The 19,488-nt window shown below is 46.5% G+C and overlaps 1 protein-coding gene across 1 annotated transcript in view; it reads right to left on the reverse strand.

Moving 5' to 3' along the window:
• Positions 1–171: 171 nt before the first annotated feature.
• Positions 172–19,488, reverse strand: part of ZBED4 (zinc finger BED-type containing 4) — a 36,521-nt gene continuing 17,204 nt past the window's right edge. Inside the window, exon 2 of the mRNA XM_030815333.1 lies at positions 172–6,896. Coding sequence (XP_030671193.1) covers positions 3,052–6,567 — 3,516 coding nt within the window. The 5' untranslated portion in view covers positions 6,568–6,896 and the 3' untranslated portion in view covers positions 172–3,051. The remainder of the gene's footprint in view (positions 6,897–19,488) is intronic.

The raw sequence follows: 19,488 nt of genomic DNA on the forward strand, positions 1-19,488 counted from the left end.
CTACAACCTCAAACTCCTGGGCTCAAGTGATCCTCCTGCCTCTGCCTCCCAAGTAGCTGGGACTACAGGTATGCACTACTACACCTGGCTAATTTCTTGAACTTCTGGCCTCAAGCAGTCCTCCCACCTCAGCCTCCCAAAGTACTGGGATTACAAACATAAGCCACTGTGCCCAGCCAAGAAATAAAGTTTTTATTTTTTATCTTTTACTTCAATATTTCCACAAATTTTTTAAAGTCCCTTCGTATAATGACTGGTAATTTCATTCATTGAAGAGACAGTTCTGAGGCTCATACAAAGAGCTTTTTATTATCTGAGACAGACCTGAGAAATTAAGGAACCTGCCTAAAACATCATTTCCAGGCAGGGAAACAAACAGCTTGCAGCTGGGGTTTTGAACAGAAAAGCAAGGTGGGAATGGCTAAGAATCAACATATTTTCTAGTTGCACCCACAGTCCCCTCATTCAAGTACAGTGAGAGTCATGTGACTGTCAGCACTGGGCCTCTTGTCCATCTTCCTGCAGGACTGTCAGCAACTGGAGGGCACAGACAGTTTGACCATTGAGTGCCTGGTTTCAACAAACGTCCACCAACCAAATGAAGAGAATGTACGAGATAAAACGACTCTCCTAGTGTCATTCAAGAAGGGCCATACTTTCTGTTGAGTAAAGCAAGCCCTCATTTTTTTCTGCAACCCCCTTTTATACACTGTTACTCAGAACACTTCAACTAAAAATACAGCAGCATGAAGCTGAAACCTTAAAAAAACAAAAAAAACATAAAGGCAGGCTAGCTCAAGGGCCAGCAAACTTGCATTCTGGAAAGTGCCGAACAGTGAGTATTTTCAGCCGTTTGGCCCTTTCAGTGGGCCTGTGGTCTCTGTCATAACTACTCAATTCTCCCGTTGCAGCCTCAAAGTAGCCAAGACAACATGTTAAAAAACAGCTGTGACTGTATTCCAAGAAAATTTCACTTAGAAAAATGGGCAGAGTGCCGGACTGGGTCTGTGGCTGCAGCTTGCCAATCGTGGACTAGACTATATGCTCTGTGAGACCAGAGACTGTGTCCATGGAAATCTCTGTTGCATTCCAAGCCCAGGCCCTGGAGAAGGGAGGGCGCTTCGTCTCAGTTGAATGAATGAGTGGATACGATTCTGCTACAGTTAGTTGTGCTGGCTTGTTTTGGAGAGAAAATCCATGAAGCTCAATATCCCAAAATTCTAAGGATATTACCATTCCAAATACAATCTTAAGAAACACAGGACTGCAAGCTGGCCGTGAGCACAGCTGAGCAAGAACTGTGGCTCCCTCCTATCCTGTGCACAACCCTTTCTACACCAGGATGACACTGGCCAGAGCTGCTGGCGAGGGAGAGAGGGGTGGGCCATGGACCCCACCGCCTCTGCAGCCTCACGGGCACTGTCCCTGACCAGCACTCCTGGGCACTCTGGAAGCAGGCTGTTCTCACGGGAACGAGCGTACAGCTACCGGGTAAGAGGGCACCAGGAAAGGCGTGCACAGAGGCTGCAGCCAAGGCTACCCCTCAGGGCTGCCCACCGGCTCCTGCATTCTGGCACCACTTGAACACGAGACCTGGAAAGTCATCACCATGACCATGATCAGAACTGTTGTCGTAAGAATTACATCTCCACTTCCCCGGAGCCCTGTCTGGGGTTAAGGTGAAATTTCAAATGCTGCCCAAGTATGGGCTCTAGATAATGGACCACAAAGAATATGCCTGTTTTCTTATCCTAAAAATAAAAAGCCAGTGTCTCCCAGCACTAGAAAATTGCAAATAAAAAGTTTAATTTCAGAAACTGAGTTCACCATTTATAAATACACTAAAACATAGTCAATGCAAATTTAGATTAAGCGTAGGTACAGTATTTCAACAAAACAACAATTTTTCTAAAAGGTCGTAGGCTAATGAGTGATTTGTCTCACCCAGAATATTTAATTGGTTTAAAATGAGAAAATGAATCTTTTTTTCTCTGAAGACATAATTGTTAAAATAATCTGACAACTGATACTTTATTCTGATGTCCTTGGGATTCTAAAATATCCCAGTGATGGCTGCATCTTCCCTATCATAAAAAAATCTAAACACCTAAGGCTATTCTTACAACTGTAATATAACAAGCTTCTTCCCTGTTAATAAGCCATCTCCTCTAAAAAAATTTTACACAAATTTGATCAAACAAGGGGGTCAGTGCACACATTTTGAAAGACAGCTTCAGAGTGTGGAGATGCTGAAGCGGAGGCGTGGGGGTTTCAGCAGGGACCACCTGCCATCAGCGTGTCATCGAACGCACTGGCGAAGTGATGAGCACAGTTACAAAGGGATCACATTTCAGAGGAGCTGATGATAAACAGTTGGGGTATCTCTGAGTTAACTGACCATGTAAAGCCTGAATGCAGAAACCTGAAATGGGAAAGTTCTCAAAATAAGCTCCATGAAACATCTAAGTTTCGTTTCCAAATGCCACGTCTCCGTCGTAGTAAACGGTTACCTTCCAGAATATTATCTGTACTCCACGGGACACTTTAGAACCTGCGGTTAAAAACTGCTCAGTCAGGATGGCTTGCCCTCCACCTCCTATTTACAGATTTCATTTGATAGCCACAAAAGCTATTCTGTTGCAATTAAAGCAATGCTTAACTAAAATACAGTACCTGATTCGTGGTTTGTACATAATTGAGTAAAAAGCCTACAGAATAAAATTGTTTACATCTTCTTTGTCATTCTAGTAAAACAAATTACTAACCCAAAACTTTAAAAAACTTTACAGTTATGAATTAAAATCTAGTCACCATATTTCATAGTTGACAGGACAAGCTATTTCTAGTGGACGTCTTAATAAAACACCCCACGAAACTTGGCCTGAAGGAGAAGGGGTAAGGCACGTGGAGACACTGGTGAGCTGGAGAGCGGCCCTGAGAGTGCCTGGTCTGATGTCGTGCACAGCCCTGGGTGGAGTGGGTCACAGACCTGGTACAGGCTGCTAATGCTGGGGCAGCCACGCCTCTGGCCTAGTGGTGCCGTCATGAGTTTCAATACTGAAAGTATATTAAGGGAAGATTCACTTTCAAAAAGATAAGTTTTTCAAAATGTTCCATCATGAGCCTGGATTGGCCAAGGCTACCGTTCTCAGTGGGCGTGTTGAACAGCTTTTCTGAAGGGACGATGCTTGGGGGGCAGCCCAAAAATCTGACAGCCAGTGCAGACAGCCCTGGCCAGGACGCCTTCTTCAGGTTCCAGTAGGTGAGTGGGTCACAGCTGTGTTCAAGCACTTCCTCCTCCAGATATGCGAGCACCATGTCTTCAGGCAGCTTTTCTCTTGGGTCTTTCTTCTTCACCTTGGCCACAAGTGACCACAGGTTCTCCTCTGCAGCAGAGTCTTTCGACGGGGAGCCGGCATCACACCTGTGGGAGGCGACCACGTCCTCTGAGGTAGAATTCATGAGTTCGAGTTCCCTGATTAAATCCTGTTTGTACTGCTCCGCCTCCTCCTCCGTAAACAGGGAGGCCTTGTAGCGAGGATCCAGCAGCGTGGCAAAGACGTACCGCGGGTCGTGGAGGGTGGCGGACAGGCGGCTCACCATGGCCTCCTTCAGAGAGCGTAGCATGGTGTCAATGCCCATCGTCTCCTCGAAGAGCATCTCCACCTTCCTGTTGAGGATGTGCACCATGGGGATGACCTGGCTGAGGGTGGACATCTGCGTGCTCATCTCCCGGCTTGCAGTCTCGAAGGGCTTTAGCGCACGGCACACGGACTGCATGACCTCCCACTGGTCGCAGCTGATCAGCTCTCGGAAGTTACACTCGACGGACATCTCGTTAATGGCCCTTTTCTGCTCAATGAGCCGCTCGAGCATGTGGAAGGACGTGCTCCACTTGGACGGGACGTCCTGGATGAGGTGGTGCTGAGGCAGCGCATACTCCCTCTGCAGCTCGGCCAGTTTCTCCTTCGCCTTGGGTGACCGGTGCACCCGCTCGCAGATCTTCCGGGCGAGGCTCAGCAGGTTCTGCACCATCCGCTGGCTCTTAATGGCCTCGCTGACGATCAGGTTCACCGTATGGCTGAAGCACTGCACGCTCGAGTGCTCCCCCTCGCTCAGCGTCTTCCCGATGCTGGGGTTGTCGGTGACAGTGATGCCCACCTGAAGGCCGGTGGAGGTCACCCACGCTTCCCACCAGCACTCCAGCTGCTTCTGAATGCTGTTGCCACTGTAGTCGCAGTCCACCTGCGACACGTCCAACAGCGCCGAGCAGTGGTGGTCGTCACAGCGCGGCCGGGCTGACGACTCAAAGGAAACCCAGTGGGCTGTGAGGGTCAGGTACTCACGGGTCTGGTTACTCATCCATATTCCAGACGTGAAGTGGATCACACCACTCTCAGCTTCCTTAAGGTGGGACATAATTATCTGCTTCACATTATCATACATACCTGGGATAGCTGTCCTGGAGAAGTAGGAAGGGGCAGGGAGGGAGTACTGAGGTTTCAAGTATTCAAGCAGCCTGTTAAAGCCAACATTGTCTACAAAAGAATATGGCTGGAGGTCAAGTGCAATCATTTCAGCTATGAGACTTGTGATTTTTTTGGCAACTGGGTGAGAATCGTAAAACTTCTCATTGGTGTCATCGAAGGAGGAAGCGCTTGATAATTCTGTGCCCCGTGGCACCCGGATGTCCGGAGAGGAGGACCGAGCCGTCTCCGAGACCTCAGTTTTCAGCACGTTGCTATGGAACCGCTGTAAATGTCTCAGAAGACAGCTGGTACCCAAGTTAGTCGGCTTCTTCCCCCGGCTGATGGTCCGGCCACAGTGCAAGCACACGACTTTTGTGGAGTCTGCGGAGCAAATAGAAAAATGATTCCACAGCTTTGAGGTCTTTTTGCTATTAACAGGAAACATAACTTGATTGTTTTTTGTGACCCCTGTTGGCAAGTCAGTCAATTTGGAAGAGGAACTTTCTGCAGAGGCCAAAGTGGCATACGGAGAGTTTGCCAGACTTGCACCCAGAAAGCCCTTCTGGCTCCCAACAACTTCTGGATGGCGCCGGTAGAGATGTCTCATCAGGCAGCTGGTGCCCACATCACCCTTCTTCCCCCGGCTGATGGCGCAGCCGCAGTACCGACACTCGGCCTTGAGGCTATCCATGGGGGCCAGGGAGAAGTGATGCCAGACCTCCGACTTCAGTCTCTTCATGACCTTTTTATTCTGCTGGAAGACGGCACCAGATTCAAACAATCTAGGACTCAGCCCATCAGCCTGCTGCTTCTCGGGAGAGGACGCCGAGGCCTCCCCTACGTCATCGGAAGATGAGAAGGCCGCCGCGTCTTCCATCAGCCCATCTCCAGGGTTCAAGTGAGACTGCAGGTCCTCAGTCAGCCTGTCAGGGGAGGAGGAGGCCGAAGGGGACTCTCTGACCGGCTTTACCGGAGATGAGGACACAGAGCTGAGCTCCCCCTCCGGCGGCAGCAAGGAAGGCAGCAGAGTGGGAGGGGTGGAGTACAGCGGCGGGATGGCCGTGCCCCCATTCTCCTGCAACACGATGGCGCGGTGCGCCCTCCACATGTGCCTGATGAGACAGCTCGTGCCCAGGTCCTTCCCATTCTTCCCCCGGCTGAACTCGTTCATGCAGTGAATGCAGACAGCTTTGGAGTTGTCCAGTGGCGACAGGTAGAAGTGCTTCCAGACAGCGGACCTTCTCCTGGACCCAGAGGTGCTCTTTGGAAGTGGAAGGCTCTTCTCTGCTAAGTTCTCTGCAGTTTCATCGTAATGGAGAGCAGGGAGGTGGGGAGACGACCCCATCAGGGCTTCTTCTCTGCCGCACTTCTCCGAAACGGACACGTCAGAGGAGATTTCTTCAGAAGAAACTACAGACACAGACTCCTCTGTTATTCGATCGGGGGATGGGATCTTAGACGCCACTTTCTGGACAAGTTTGATGGGTGAGAGGATGGTGCTGAGGTCACCCGCGTCCGCAGGCTGCGGTGGAAGCAGGAGTGAGGGAGAGGGGAACGAGGACACGGCAGACATGCTGCCATTTTCCTGAATGAGCACGGTCGGGTGTGCGCGCCTCACGTGCCTCATGAGACAACTGGTACTCAAGTCTTTCTCGTTTTTGCCTCTGCTGAACTCCTTCACACAGTACATGCATATTGCTTTAGTGCTGTCTCGGGGAGAGATAAAAAAATGCTTCCAGGCTGGAGACTTCTTCCTAGAGCTCATGTTCCGGCTGGAAAGGAGGCTCTGGGTCACAGCCTCCATGGCCACGTCGTAGAGGGTGCTGCTGTACTGGGAGAACAGCGCGCCATAGTCATCCTCACTCTCTGCAGACAAGTACTTCCCCGGGGGCTTGCAGCTGCAGCCCGTCCCGCCGAGGCCCGCTCGCTCCCCACCGCTGTCCGTCTCCTTCATGTTCTCCTGCTCGCTTTTAAAGTCCATTCTTTCCAAACTATCAGGAGGAATTCCATCATCGTCTTCCTCTTCTATTTTAAACTTTATTTTATCAGAAACGAAATCACCGTCCTCTTTGGGACAAGTTTTCAAGTTATTCTCCATGACTGACCATAACTACTCCGGCTGTATCTTAGGTTCATAAAAAACTGATCCAAATGCTCATTTGTGCCCCCGAATGTAGATTATCTTCACTTTTTCATCATAATTCCATCTTTCAGGATGTTTCTAGAAATATGGCTAATCATAAATAGTACTGAAAAAAATAATCTGTGACTCATGGTCTTAGAGCATAGATCACTGCTTTCCAGGAGTCCTGCTACTAAATACTCATGGTGTGGACAACAATGTGTGCAGCAGAGACGTGCTTCTGGTCCTGAGGACAGGATCTGCGTGATCATCTTGAGAGCATACATGTGACCCTTGTGCATTACCTATAAGAGATGAAATCAAATTAAGCACGGAACTAAATCACACATTTTAACCTCTACCGTCATGGCTCCATCAGCCTAAATATGTATAGAAAAAAATTGTATAATGGAAAACTGGAATAGAAAAACTTGTTCTCTGACTTCCTGCAATCCATTTACACAATGACAATACCCCCAAATTGCAAAATAAGCAAAAAACAGAGATATGAAAAAAATGCAAGTGGCCTATTAATAAAGGATTGGGGAACACGAATTAAAACCTAGAATGGTATAAAGAGGTTGCTTCATCTAGAATTTATGCCCTCATCCTTCAAACAGTTCATGAGAGGTACTCATAGCTGCTACAATCAGCAAAGCTGAATTCCTTGAAATCTATTCATCCTACCTTGCTAGAAGACCTGATACATGAAATATGAATTTGAGAAACTCTAGCTAACGTATGAAATCATCGACCCAGACGAAAAGCTGCATATAAAACGGACCATGGTGGCTCCTGCATCTAAGAATGGAAAGGCATCCTGTGGGTGTAAACCGCTTCCAGCCCGTCCTTCTGTCACCCATTCAATGCCCCGTCCCCAAGTGACGCTGCGCCGTGCTGGAATGCAGCCAAGAGGAGACAGTCACGGGACCCGACAGCCAAGAACCACGAGATTCCAGCTATGGTAAATGCTGGAAGTGAAGGAACATGGTGTTACAAAGACAGGAAAGAGCAGGGCAAGATGGAGAACAGGGGCAGGAGCTGTAAGGGTGTAACTGAGCCGAAGCTCGGAGGACGATGGAGTCATGTGGGGTAGGAGACGGAGCAGTTTAATAAGGAACTAAAACCAAGTAGCAACAAAAACATATTTTCAGTAATATGGCAGCATAAATATTCTGTAATAAAACCAGACTCTAGAAAACCTCTAACAAACTTTTTTTGAAGAGATGGAGTTTTACTGTCACTTAGGCTGGAGTGCAGTGGCGCGACCACAGCTCAGTACAGCCTCGACTTCCCGGGCGTGAGCCCTCCTCCCAACTCAGCCTCCCAAAGTGCTGGAATTACATGCGCGAGCCAATGCGCCCGCCACAGACTTACTTTTTAAGGTATTACTGGGCATGCCAGAAAGTGGGAGAACTCTTCAAGGGACACAGGGAGTGGCAAATGGGCAGGAGAGGTGCGCCATCCCCAGCCTGGCCAGCATGGGTCACCCCCACAGGGAGGAGCTGAACCCGACATTCCTCCACCATGCAGGAACCAAGAACTAAAGTCACCACATCATGTACTTTCTAAACCAGGGCATTTCTGAGAGTGAAAGCGAGCTATTAATAGTACTGCTGGGGAAACAGGCTTAAGCCAAACCTATCTGTGGCAAAGCAAGATGTATGGTCGCCCTAAAAAGTGTTCCAAGGTTAATAAAAACTGCTAGCTCCCACCAGAAATAAATGCAGGTTCTTTCTGAAAAGCATTCCCAGTAAGTTCTACAAAGTACAGCCAGATAAAAAAGAAAAATGAAAAATTAACACAGGCCAGGCGCGGTGGCTCATGCCTGTAACCCTAGTACTTGGGAGGCTGAGGTGGGAGGATCGCTTGAAACCACAAGTTTGAGATCAGCCTGGGCAAAAAAACAAGACCCTGTCCTCTACAAAACAAAAAACAAAACAAACAAAAAATGCCGAGTATGGTGAGCCTGTAGTCCCAAGCTACTCAGAACTCAGGAGGCCGAGATGGGAGGATCACTTGAGGGCAGGAGTTTGAAGACTAGCCTGAGTAATAGTGAAACTCTGTCTTTACAAACAAAACAAAATTAGGCAGGTGCGGTGTATGCCTGTATCTCAGCTGCTTGGAAGGCTGAGGAGGCATGATAATTTGAACCCAAAAGTTTGAGGCTGTGGTGAGCTATGATTGTGCCACTGCACTCCAGCCTGGCCAACAGTGAGATCTTGTCTCAAAAAAACAGCAACTGTATTTCTATAGATGAATTAGAAAATGAAAAAAAATTTTTTTGAGACGGATCACTCTGTCGCCCAGGCTGCAGTGTGCAGTGGCACAATCTCAGTTCACTGCAACCTCTGCTTCCTGGGTTCAAGTGATTCTCCTGCCTCAGCCTCCCAAAGTGCTGGGTTTACAGAAATGAGCCACTGCGTCTGGCCAGAAAATGAAACATTTTTAAATTCCACATATAATGTCCAAAAGCATGAAAGCATGAAATAAGAGATAAATTTTTAAAAATATGCTTGTTTTAGTATACACGTATACAAGTATACAGGTCTTAAAAACAAGACCTGTATACTGAAAGCTGCAAAACACTGCTGAAATTAAAGGCTTTTAAATAGATGGAAAAATATACCAAGTTCATGGATTAGAAAACTCAATGTTGACATCAGTATTTTCCCAAATTGACCTATAAATTCAGTATGATCCCAGTCAAAATTCCAAAACGCTTTTTGCAGTAGCTGATAAACAGAAGTCTAAAATTGATATGGAAATACAAAGAATCAGGAATAAATGAAATTATTTTGGAAAGAAAGAACAAAGCTGGACTCACAGTCACTTCCACTTCTAGCCATGATGAACAAAACAAAGGAAACCAGGTTTACCTCAGACAACTCATAAGCCAGACCCGTGCACGAAACGACGTTTTCAGACACTGGGGAAGAGAAAGCACAGGACAGCGATCACAGAAGTGCGAAAGCTAAAGAGGGGGCCCCACCCGCCCTCGCTCACGGCGGGGCTTCCAGGCTTCCAGGCTGCGGGGCGGGGAGTCGGAGCTCGGCAGAGCCCAGTGGTCTCCAGCACGTCCCGAGCGGGGGAAGGAGGGAGCTACGCAGACCTGCGGAGGCTCCTCGTGTCTTTGGCTGAATACTCATCTGCATCTGCATTTGAGGAAACCACCCTCAGAGAACCAATGGGAAAAAGAACTGCCAGGGCTCCCTGGAGGCTGGGAACAGCTTGTGTTTCCACCAACAAGAGTGAACAGCGAGCAGGGTCAGAAGGGTCCGGACTGAACAGTGGGCTTCACAACAACGGCCGCTCTTTTAAGCCGTGTTAGGAGCCACCCGAACACGGCTTAAACGCCAGCCTCAAGAGGAGGAAACGGTCTATGACTAACTTTATTACAACCTAAAACAAGTCTCAACAGCATTTAAAGGAATATAACAAAATCCTGCACCCAATAAAGTAAAATCCAAAATGGCTGACAAACAAAAACAACTAGACCTGCAATGAAGCGGGAAAACACAACCTCTAACCAGGAGAAAAACCAGCCAATAGAAACAGGCCCAGACACTGACCAGGAGAAAAACCAACCAACAGAAACACGCCCGGACACTGACCAGGAGAAAAGCCAACCAATAAAAACACGCCCGGACACTGACCAGGAGAAAAACCAACCAATAGAAACACGCCCAGACACTGACCAGGAGAAAAACCAACCAATAGAAATATGCCCAGACACTGACCGGGAGGAAAAAAAAACAACCAATAGAAACAGGCCCAGACACTGACCAGGAGAAAAACCAACCAATAGAAACATGCCCGGACATAAGACAAATAATAAAATTAATGGACAAGGACATTAAAACAGCTATTGTAAGAGCGGATATAGTGGTGTGTGCCTGGGCAACATGGCAAAACATTGTCTCTGCAAAAAAATACAAAAATTAGGCTGGGTTTGGTGGCTCACACCTGTAATCCCAGCACTTCAGGAGGCTGAGGCAGACGGATCAACTGAACTCAGGAGTTTGAGACCAGCCTGGCCAATATGGCGAAACCTGGTCTCTACTAAAAATACAAAAATTAGCCGGGCGTGGTGGCACGTGCCTGTAATCCCAGCTACTTGGGAGGCTGAGGCAGGAGAATCGCTTGAACCCGGGAGGCGGAAGTTGCAGTGAGCCAAGATCACGCCACTGCACTTTTTTTTTTTTTTTTGAGATGGAATCCCGCTCTGTGGCCAGGCTAGAGTGCAGTGGGGCGATCTCGGCTCACTGCAACCTCCACCTCCCGAGTTCAAGTGATTCTCCTGCCTCAGCCTCCTGAGTAGCTGGGACTACAGGCACACGCCACCACGCCCGGCTAATTTTTTTGTATTTTAGTAGAGACGGGGTTTCACCATGTTGGCCACGATGGTCTCTATCTCTTGACCTCGTGATCTGCCCGCCTTGGCCTCCCAAAGTGCTGGGATTGCAGGCATGAGTCACCATGCCCGGCCCACTCCCGGCTCATTTTTTTATTTTTAGTAGGGACAAGGTTTCAGCATGTTTGCCAGGCTGGTCTCAAACTCCTGACCTCAGGTGATCCACCCACCTCGTCTTCTAATTCTTTTACTAGTGTATTTTGAAGAGCACAAGTTTTTACTTTTGATGAAGTCCACTTCACTCGTTTGTTCTTTATGGTTGGGCTTTTGGGCTTGTACCAAAGAAATCTTTGCCTAATTCAAAGACTTTCTTCTGTGTTGTTTTTTAGAAGTTTTATAGTTAGATCTTTGAAGGATTCAAGTTTATTTTTTTGCACATGGATGTCTAACTGTTCCAACACAATTTGTTGAAAGGACAATCTTTTCTCCATTAAGTGCCCATGTAACTTTGTTGAGAATTGGTTGCTCGCATATGTGTGGATCTATTTCTGGATTCTCTATTCATTCCACCAATCTCTTCTTCGGTGTTTATACTGACCACATAACCCAGCTGTTCCACTCCTAGTTATTATTACTCTTGAGAAATGAAAACCTATCTCTGTATGAAGACTTTTTTTTTTGAGACGGAGTCTCACTCTGTCACCCAGGTTGGAGTGCAGTGGTGTGTTGGCTCACTGCAACCTCCGCCTCCCGGGGTCAAATGATTATCCTGACTCAGCCTCCTGAGTAGCTGGAATTACAGGTGCCTGCCACCACGCCTGGCTAATTTTTGTATTTTTAGTAGAGACAGTGTTTCACCATGCTGGCCAGGATGGTCTTGAATTCCTGACCTCAGGTGATCCGCCCATCTCGACCTCCCAAAGTGCTGGGATTACAGGCGTGAGCCACCACGCCTGGCCTCTGTATGAAGACTTACATATAAAATTCACAGCAGCTTTATATGTAATATCTAAAAACTAGAAGACAAATTGTGATACAGCCCTACAATGGATCATTACACAGTAATAACAAAAGAATGAATGGATACACGCAACACAGATGAATCTCGAAACAATTATGCAGAGTGCGGAAGACAAAAGGGCAGATCTGTGATCGCGGGAGGAGGGGCCACAAGGGGCAGAAGACACAGACAGGAGGGATGCGTGTGTCTATGCTGCCTGCAGGATGGGTTTATGGATACACAAGCATGTCCATATGAAGATTCGTATGCAAATGCTCATAGCAGCTGTTTATGCATACTATATGGATATGGATATATATTTATCAGGTTATGCACTGTAAAGATGTGTAGTTTATTGTATATCAATTATACCCAAATAAAGCTTTTTTAGGCCAGGCGTGGTGGCTCACGCCTATAATCCCAGCACTTTGTGAGGCCAAGGTGGGGGATTATACGAGGTCAGGAGTTCAAGACCAGCCTGGCCAACATGGTGAAACCCTGTCTCTACTAAAAATACAAAAATTAGCCAGGTGTGGTGGTGCATATCTGTAATAATAGCACTTGGGAGGCTGAGGCAGGAGAATCATTTGAGCCTGGGAGGTGGAGGTTGCGGTGAGCTGAGATCATGCCACTGCACTCCAGCCTGGGTGACAGAGCAAAACTCCATCTCAAAATAAATAAATAAATAAATAAATAAATAAATAAGCTGTTGTTTTGAGACAGGGATTGTCAGAATGAATAAAAAAGCAAGACTTCCTATATGCTGCCTACAAGAAACATGCTTTAAACATAAAGACACAAATAGCTTAATCTTTTTCTCATTTAGGAAAAAAAATTGCAGCTCACTGCCAGCGCTCATTTACTTTTACATAAACACACTCTTTGAGGCTGAGGTAAATCTGACTGGTTTTCAATGTGAAAATAAAACATAAAAACTGTTCTTGGAATTATTTCTAAACAGAACTAACATCAGAGTCATCTGAATCATCAGAATCATCTATTTTGGAAAAACTGGATTCATCAAAAGAATCTTTGGCCAGCAATTGAGAATGATGTTAACACCACGTGTGGGAACGCCGTGTCTTCTGGGATTTGACGTTTTCAGCAACTGAGAATTCCTATATTTTGTAAATGGAAATACCACTTCTAAAAACAGAATGCCATAAACAGAATGAGGTCATTTGTTTCCAAAGTCGATATACTCGAGCAATGCAGAAGTCGTCATGAAAACGAGAGATTTCGTGGCAAACTTATCTCGGGGTAAACGCTGCAGCTGCAAGCACTGCCGGTGAGTGTTCTCAGGGCAAACAGGAAAAGGGTTAAAAACAAACGGATGGAAAAAGGTATATGATGTTAATACAAACCGAGAGAAAGCTGGAGTGGCGACATTAATACCGGGTAAAAATTTAAGAATAACATACTAAATATAATAAACGACATCACAAAATTACAAGGGGGTCAATTCATCCAGAGCGCATTCTCCCAAAGGTGCATATACCTGCAAAGAGACCTTCAAAACCATGAAGCAAAGCTGACACAACTAAAGGGAGACAAGATAAGGCACCATCACAGATGGTGATTTCCATAGAACTATTCAATAAGTAACGAACAAGTACATAAAAATCAGTAAAGATACAGAAGATTCAAAACAACACTATTATCCAAGTTGACCTAATGGACATTTATTGAGCAGCCCAACAACAACAGAATACACATTATTTACAAGTGTACACAAAACCTTCACCAAGACGGACTCTTCTCTGGACAACAAAGCAAACCTCAATACATTTAAAAGAACCCAAATCAAAGAACGGTTTCTGACAAAGGAACCGAATAAAAACTCAGCAATACAATAATATCTGAAAAAATCCAAACTATTTTCAAATAAATAACACTTTTATATTACACACAGTATCAAAGAAAAAAAATCACAAAAGTAAAGCAAATTTAATCCCACAGTAGGCAGCATGAAAAAAACAATAAAGATGTGAAATCAATGAAATAAAAATAAAAGAAAAAAAATCAATGAATCCAAACTCTGGTTCTTGGAAAAGAGCAATAAAATTGATAAGCTTCTACAAATATGGATTAGAGAAAAAAATGGAGAAGACAGAATTTACCACTACCAGGAATGAGAGAGGGGGTATCATTACAGATCCTACAGATATAAAAGGATAGTAAGGAAACATATAAAAAATTTATAAAAATAAATTCTGCAACTCAGATGAAATGGACAAGCTGGGCGCGGTGACTCACGCCTGTAATCCCAGCTCTTTGGAAGGCCGAGACAGGTAGGTCACCTGAGGTCAGTAGATCAAGACCAGCCTGGCCAACATGGTGAAACCCTGTCTCTACTAAAAATACAAAAATTAGCCGGGCGTGGTGGTGCGTGCCTGTAATCCCAGCTACCTGAGAGGCTGAGGCAGGAGAATCCCTGGAACCCGGGAGGCAGAGGCTGCAGTGAGCCAAGATGGCGCCACTGCAGTCCAGCCTGGATGACAGAGCAAGACTCTGTCTCAAAAAAAAGAAAAAAGAAAAAGAAAATAAATTCTGCAACTCAGATGAAATGGACAAATTACTTGAAAGACAAAAACTACAAAAACTCAAGAATAAGCTGAGTAGCCTTTTATTTACAAATCGAACTTATAGTTGAAAAACCTGGCCGGGCGCAGTGGCTCACGCTTGTAATCCCAGCACTTTGGGAGGCCGAGGCGGGCGGATCACGAGGTCAGGAGATCGAGGCCATCCTGGCTAACACAGTGAAACCCCGTCTCTACTAAAAAATACAAAAAATTAGCCGGGCGTGGTGGCAGGCGCCTGTAGTCCCAGCTACTCGGAGAGGCTGAGGCAGGAGAATGGCGTGAACCCGGGAGGCGGAGCTTGCAGTGAGCCGAGATTGCGCCACTGCACTCCAGCCTGGGCGACAGAGCGAGACTCCGTCTCAAACAAACAAACAAACGAAAAAAAAAAAAGAAAAACCTTCCCACAGAGAAACTCCCAGGCCCAGATGGCTTCAGTGGTGAATTCTACCAAATATTAAAGAAAGAAAAAATACAAATTCTTCCAGAAAATAAAGGAAGAAACACCTCCCAATTCTTTATATCAGCAGCATTAGCCTGACACCAAAACGAGCAAAGACATTACAATAAAAGAAACAACTTGATATCCCTATGAACATAGAAAATAATCCTTAACAAAACTGTAACAAATTAAATTAAGCACTATGTATTAAAGATAATACGTCATGATTTATCACAGGAATAAAAGGTTGGTTTAATAGTCAAAAAATTAAAACAGGCCGGGTGCAGTGGCTCACACCTGTAATCCCAGCACTTTGGGAGGCCAACGTGGGCAGATAACCTGAGGTAAGGCGTTCAAGATCAGCCTGGCCAACATGGTGAAACCCTGTCTCTACTAAAAATACAAAAATGAGCCGGGCATGGTGGCACGCACCTGTTTTCCCAGCTACTCAGGAGGCTGGGGCAGAAGAATTGCTTGAACCCAGGAGGTGGAGGTTGCAGTGAGCTGAGATCGAGCCATTGCCCTCCAGCCTGGCGACAGTGTGAGACTCCGTCTCAAAAAAAAAAGAAGGCGGCTGGGCATGGTGGTTCACGCCTGTAATCCCAGCACTTCGGGAGGCTGAGGCAGCTGGATCATGAGGTCAGGAGATCAACACCATCCTGGCCAAACTGGTGAAATCCCATCTCTACTAAAAATACAAAAATGGTGGTGGGCCCCTGTAATCCCAGCTACTTGGGAGGCTGAGGCAGGAGAATCGCTTGAACCCGGGAGGCAGAAGTTGCAGTGAGCTGAGATCACGCCACTGCACTCCAGCCTGGGAGATAGAGCAAGACTCCATCTCAAAAAAAAAACAAAAAAAACAAAAAAAAATCCATTAGCAAAAGGAGGAAAACCATATGGGCACGTCATTTGATGTAGAAAAACATTTGCGAACACTTCCACCTCTATTCACAGCAAAAACTCTTGCACAAACCAGGAATAGAAGGAAACATCTTCAGCCTTATGAGAGGCATCCGGAAAACAGTGCAGCTCCCATCATACTCATCAGTGAAAAAGTGACTGCTTCCCCTCAGCATATTCTACCCAGCACTGGATGCGAGTCTGCCCAGGCAGGAGGCGGCTGTCAGAGAAAATCAGAACTGCCTTGATGGGCAGGGCCATCGATGTCATAAAGGTTGTAAGGGCTCTACAAAGCAGTACTAGAGCTAAACAGTAAGAGAGTTGAGGGAGGTCACAGGACTCAAGCTCATTCTTGTTCTCGGCACGGGCCAGCTCCCCGGGAATGTCCTTCTAATTTCAGGCATCTCTCCTCCCTGGTGGCAGCGCCACCCCATTCCCCAGCCCTTATGTTCTCATTCCAGGATGATCTTGTCCTCCACGCTCCTCCCTCCAACCTGCAAGGTGGGCTGTGCATCTCTGTGGGTCGAGAAGAATCCAGCTGCTCTCTCTTCAAAACAGACATCTCATTCTAGGTTGGTCTTGACTCTGAGCCTTTCTTGGGACTGCAGGGTGGGGGTGAGGAGGTGGGAAGACCCAATACCTCATATCACCTCATATCACCGCGCCTTGCTTTACTGCTCTTTGCAGATACTTTTTCTTTTCCCCCAAACTGGAGGTTTGTGGCAATCCTGCATCAAGCACGTCCATTGGTGCCATTTTCTAACAGCACGGGCTCTCCATCTGTGTCACATTTTGGTAATTCTGGCAATATTTCACACTTTTCCATTATCGTATCTGTTATGGTGATCTGTGATCAGTAATCTCTAATGCTACCATTGTAATTAATGTGAGGCACCACAAACCACACCCATATAAGACAGTGAACTTAATTGATCAATGTGTGCCCTGATTGCTCCATCAAACAGCTGTTCTCCGTCTCTCTCCCTCTCCTCCAGCCTCCCTCTTCCCTGAGACACACAAGAAATTAGAATTAGGCCGATTAATCCTCTACGTGTTCAAGTGAAAGGAAGTATCACGTCTCTCATTTTCAAAAGATAGAAATGATTAAGCTTAGTGATGAAGGCACGTCTAAAGCTGAGAGAGGCCAAACGCAAGGACTCTTGTACCAACAGCCAAGACGTGAATGCAAAGGAAAGTTCTTCAAGGAAATCCCTGGCTGTAGTGGCTCATGTCTGTAATCCCAGCACCTTGGGAGGCCAAGGCAGGTGGACTGCATGAGCTCAGGAGTTTGTGACCAGCCTAGGCAACATGGCAAAACCCCAGCTCTATAAAAAATTTAAAAATTGGCTGGGCGCGGTGGCTCACGCTTGTAATCCCAGCACTTTGGGACGCCGAGGCTGGTGGATCACAAGGTCAGGAGATCGAGACCATCCTGGCTAACATGGTGAAACCCTGTCTCTACTAAAAATACAAAAAAATTAGCCGGCAGGCGCCTGCAGTCCCAGCTACTCGGGAGGATGAGGCAGCAGAATTTGCAGAATTCGCTTGAACCTGGGAGGCAGAGGTTGCAGTGAGCCGAGATCACGCCACTGCACTCTAGCCTGGGCGATAGAGTGAGTCTCTGTCTCGGGAAAAAAAAAAAATTAAAAAATTAGCCAGGTTTGGTGGCACACACCTGGAGTCCCAGCTACCTGGGAGGCTGAGACGGGAGGTTCGCTTGAGACCAAGAGGTTGCGACTGCAGTGAGCTGCGATCATGACACTGCACTTTAGCCTCGGTGACAGAGCAAGACCCTGTCTCTAAAAACAACAAAAACAAAACCATGTGTGATTCCGGGGAGGGGAAAATGCCAACATTACCAGGAGTATGGGTTGGAGGAAGTTAATTCTAACCCTCATGGATGACTCTGAGGGGCTCAGACTTCAATGGAGGAAGTAACTGCAGATTTGGTGGAAATGGCAAAAACTAGAATTATACACAGAACCCAAAGATACGGCGGGATTGCTGTACCCTCAGGATAAAACTTGAGTGAATGAGGAGCTGCTGCTTAGGGAGGAGCAAAGAAACTAGTTTGTTGAGATGGAATCTACTCTTGGTGAAGATGCTATGAACACTGTTAAAATGACAACAAAGATTTTGGAATATTCTATAAACATAATTGATGAAGCAACGGCAGGGTTTGAGAGGACTGACTGCAATTCTGAAAGAAGTTCCACTGTGGGTAAAATGCACACTAGGGAGAACTCTTTCACAGAAGAGTTAATCAATGTGGTAAACTTCATTGTCTTATGTTAAGAAATTGTCAGCTGGGCGTGGTGGCTCACGCCTGTAATCCCAGCACTTTGGGAGGCCGAGGCGGGTGGATCACGAGGTCGAGTTCGAGACCAGCCTGGCCAACATGGTGAAACCTCGTCTCTACTAAAAATACAAAAATTAGCCGGGCATGTCGGCGTGCACCTGTAATCCCAGCTACTGAGGCAGGAGAATCGCTTCAACCCAGGAGGCAGAGGTTGTACTGAGCTGAGATCACACCACTGCACTCCACCCTGGGCGACAGAGTGAGACTCCATCTCAAAAAAAAAAAAAGAAAAAGAAAAAGAAATTGTCACAGCCACCCCACCCTTCAGCAATCTGCACTCTGATTGGTCAGCAGCCCTGGACACCAAGGCAACATCTCTTCCCAGCTGAGATTATGAGTTGCTGAAGGCTCAGATGACTGTTGGCATTTTTAGCAACAAGCTTTTTAAAAATCAAGGTAGGTACATTGTTTTAGACGTCATGCTATTGCACGCTTACCAGACTATATTGTACTGAAAATGTAACTTTTTTTTTTTTTTTGAGACAGTCTTGCTCTGTCGCCCAGGCTGGAGTGCAGTGGCAATATCGGCTCACTGTAAGCTCTGCCTCCCAGGTTCAAGCTTTCTCCTGCCTCAGCCTCCCGAGTAGCTGAGATTACAGGTGCGTGCCACCACGCCCAGCTAATTTTGTATTTTTAGTAGTGACGGGGTTTCACCATATTGGCCAGGCTGGTCTTGAACTCCTGACCTCGTGATCCGCCTGCCTTGGCCTCCCAAAGTGCTGACGAATTAACTTTTAAAAGAGAATTCTAAGCCAGGCACGGTGACTCATGCCTGTAGTCCTAGCACTTTGGGAGGCTGAGGCAGATGGATTGTTTGAGCCCAGGAGCTTGAGACCAGCCTGGCCAACATGGTGAAACCCCGTCTCCACTAAAAAAAAATATATTAGCCAGGCATTGTGGTGCACACCTGTAATCCCAGCTGCTTGAGAGGCTGAGGCATGAGAATTGCTTGAACCCTGGAGGTGGAGGTTGCAGTTAGCCAAGATCGCGCCACCGCACTTCAGCCTGGATGACAGAGTGAGAGTCCATCTCAAAAAAAAAAAAAAAAATCTATCTTTTAAAAATACTGAAATGTAGCTACGTGATTTATGATTTTGGGTATTTGCTTCAAAATAGTTGAGTGGATTGTAACAGAAACAAAAATTGACAACTGGGACCTAACTAAGGAGCCTCTGCATAGCTGAAACTATCACAGCAAAGGAGACCATTGACAGAATAAACAGAAAACCCACTGAATAAGAGAAAATATCTGCAAACTATGCA

Source organism: Nomascus leucogenys, chromosome 7b, assembly GCF_006542625.1.
Source record: "Nomascus leucogenys isolate Asia chromosome 7b, Asia_NLE_v1, whole genome shotgun sequence".
NCBI classification, from domain to species: Eukaryota; Metazoa; Chordata; class Mammalia; order Primates; family Hylobatidae; genus Nomascus; species Nomascus leucogenys.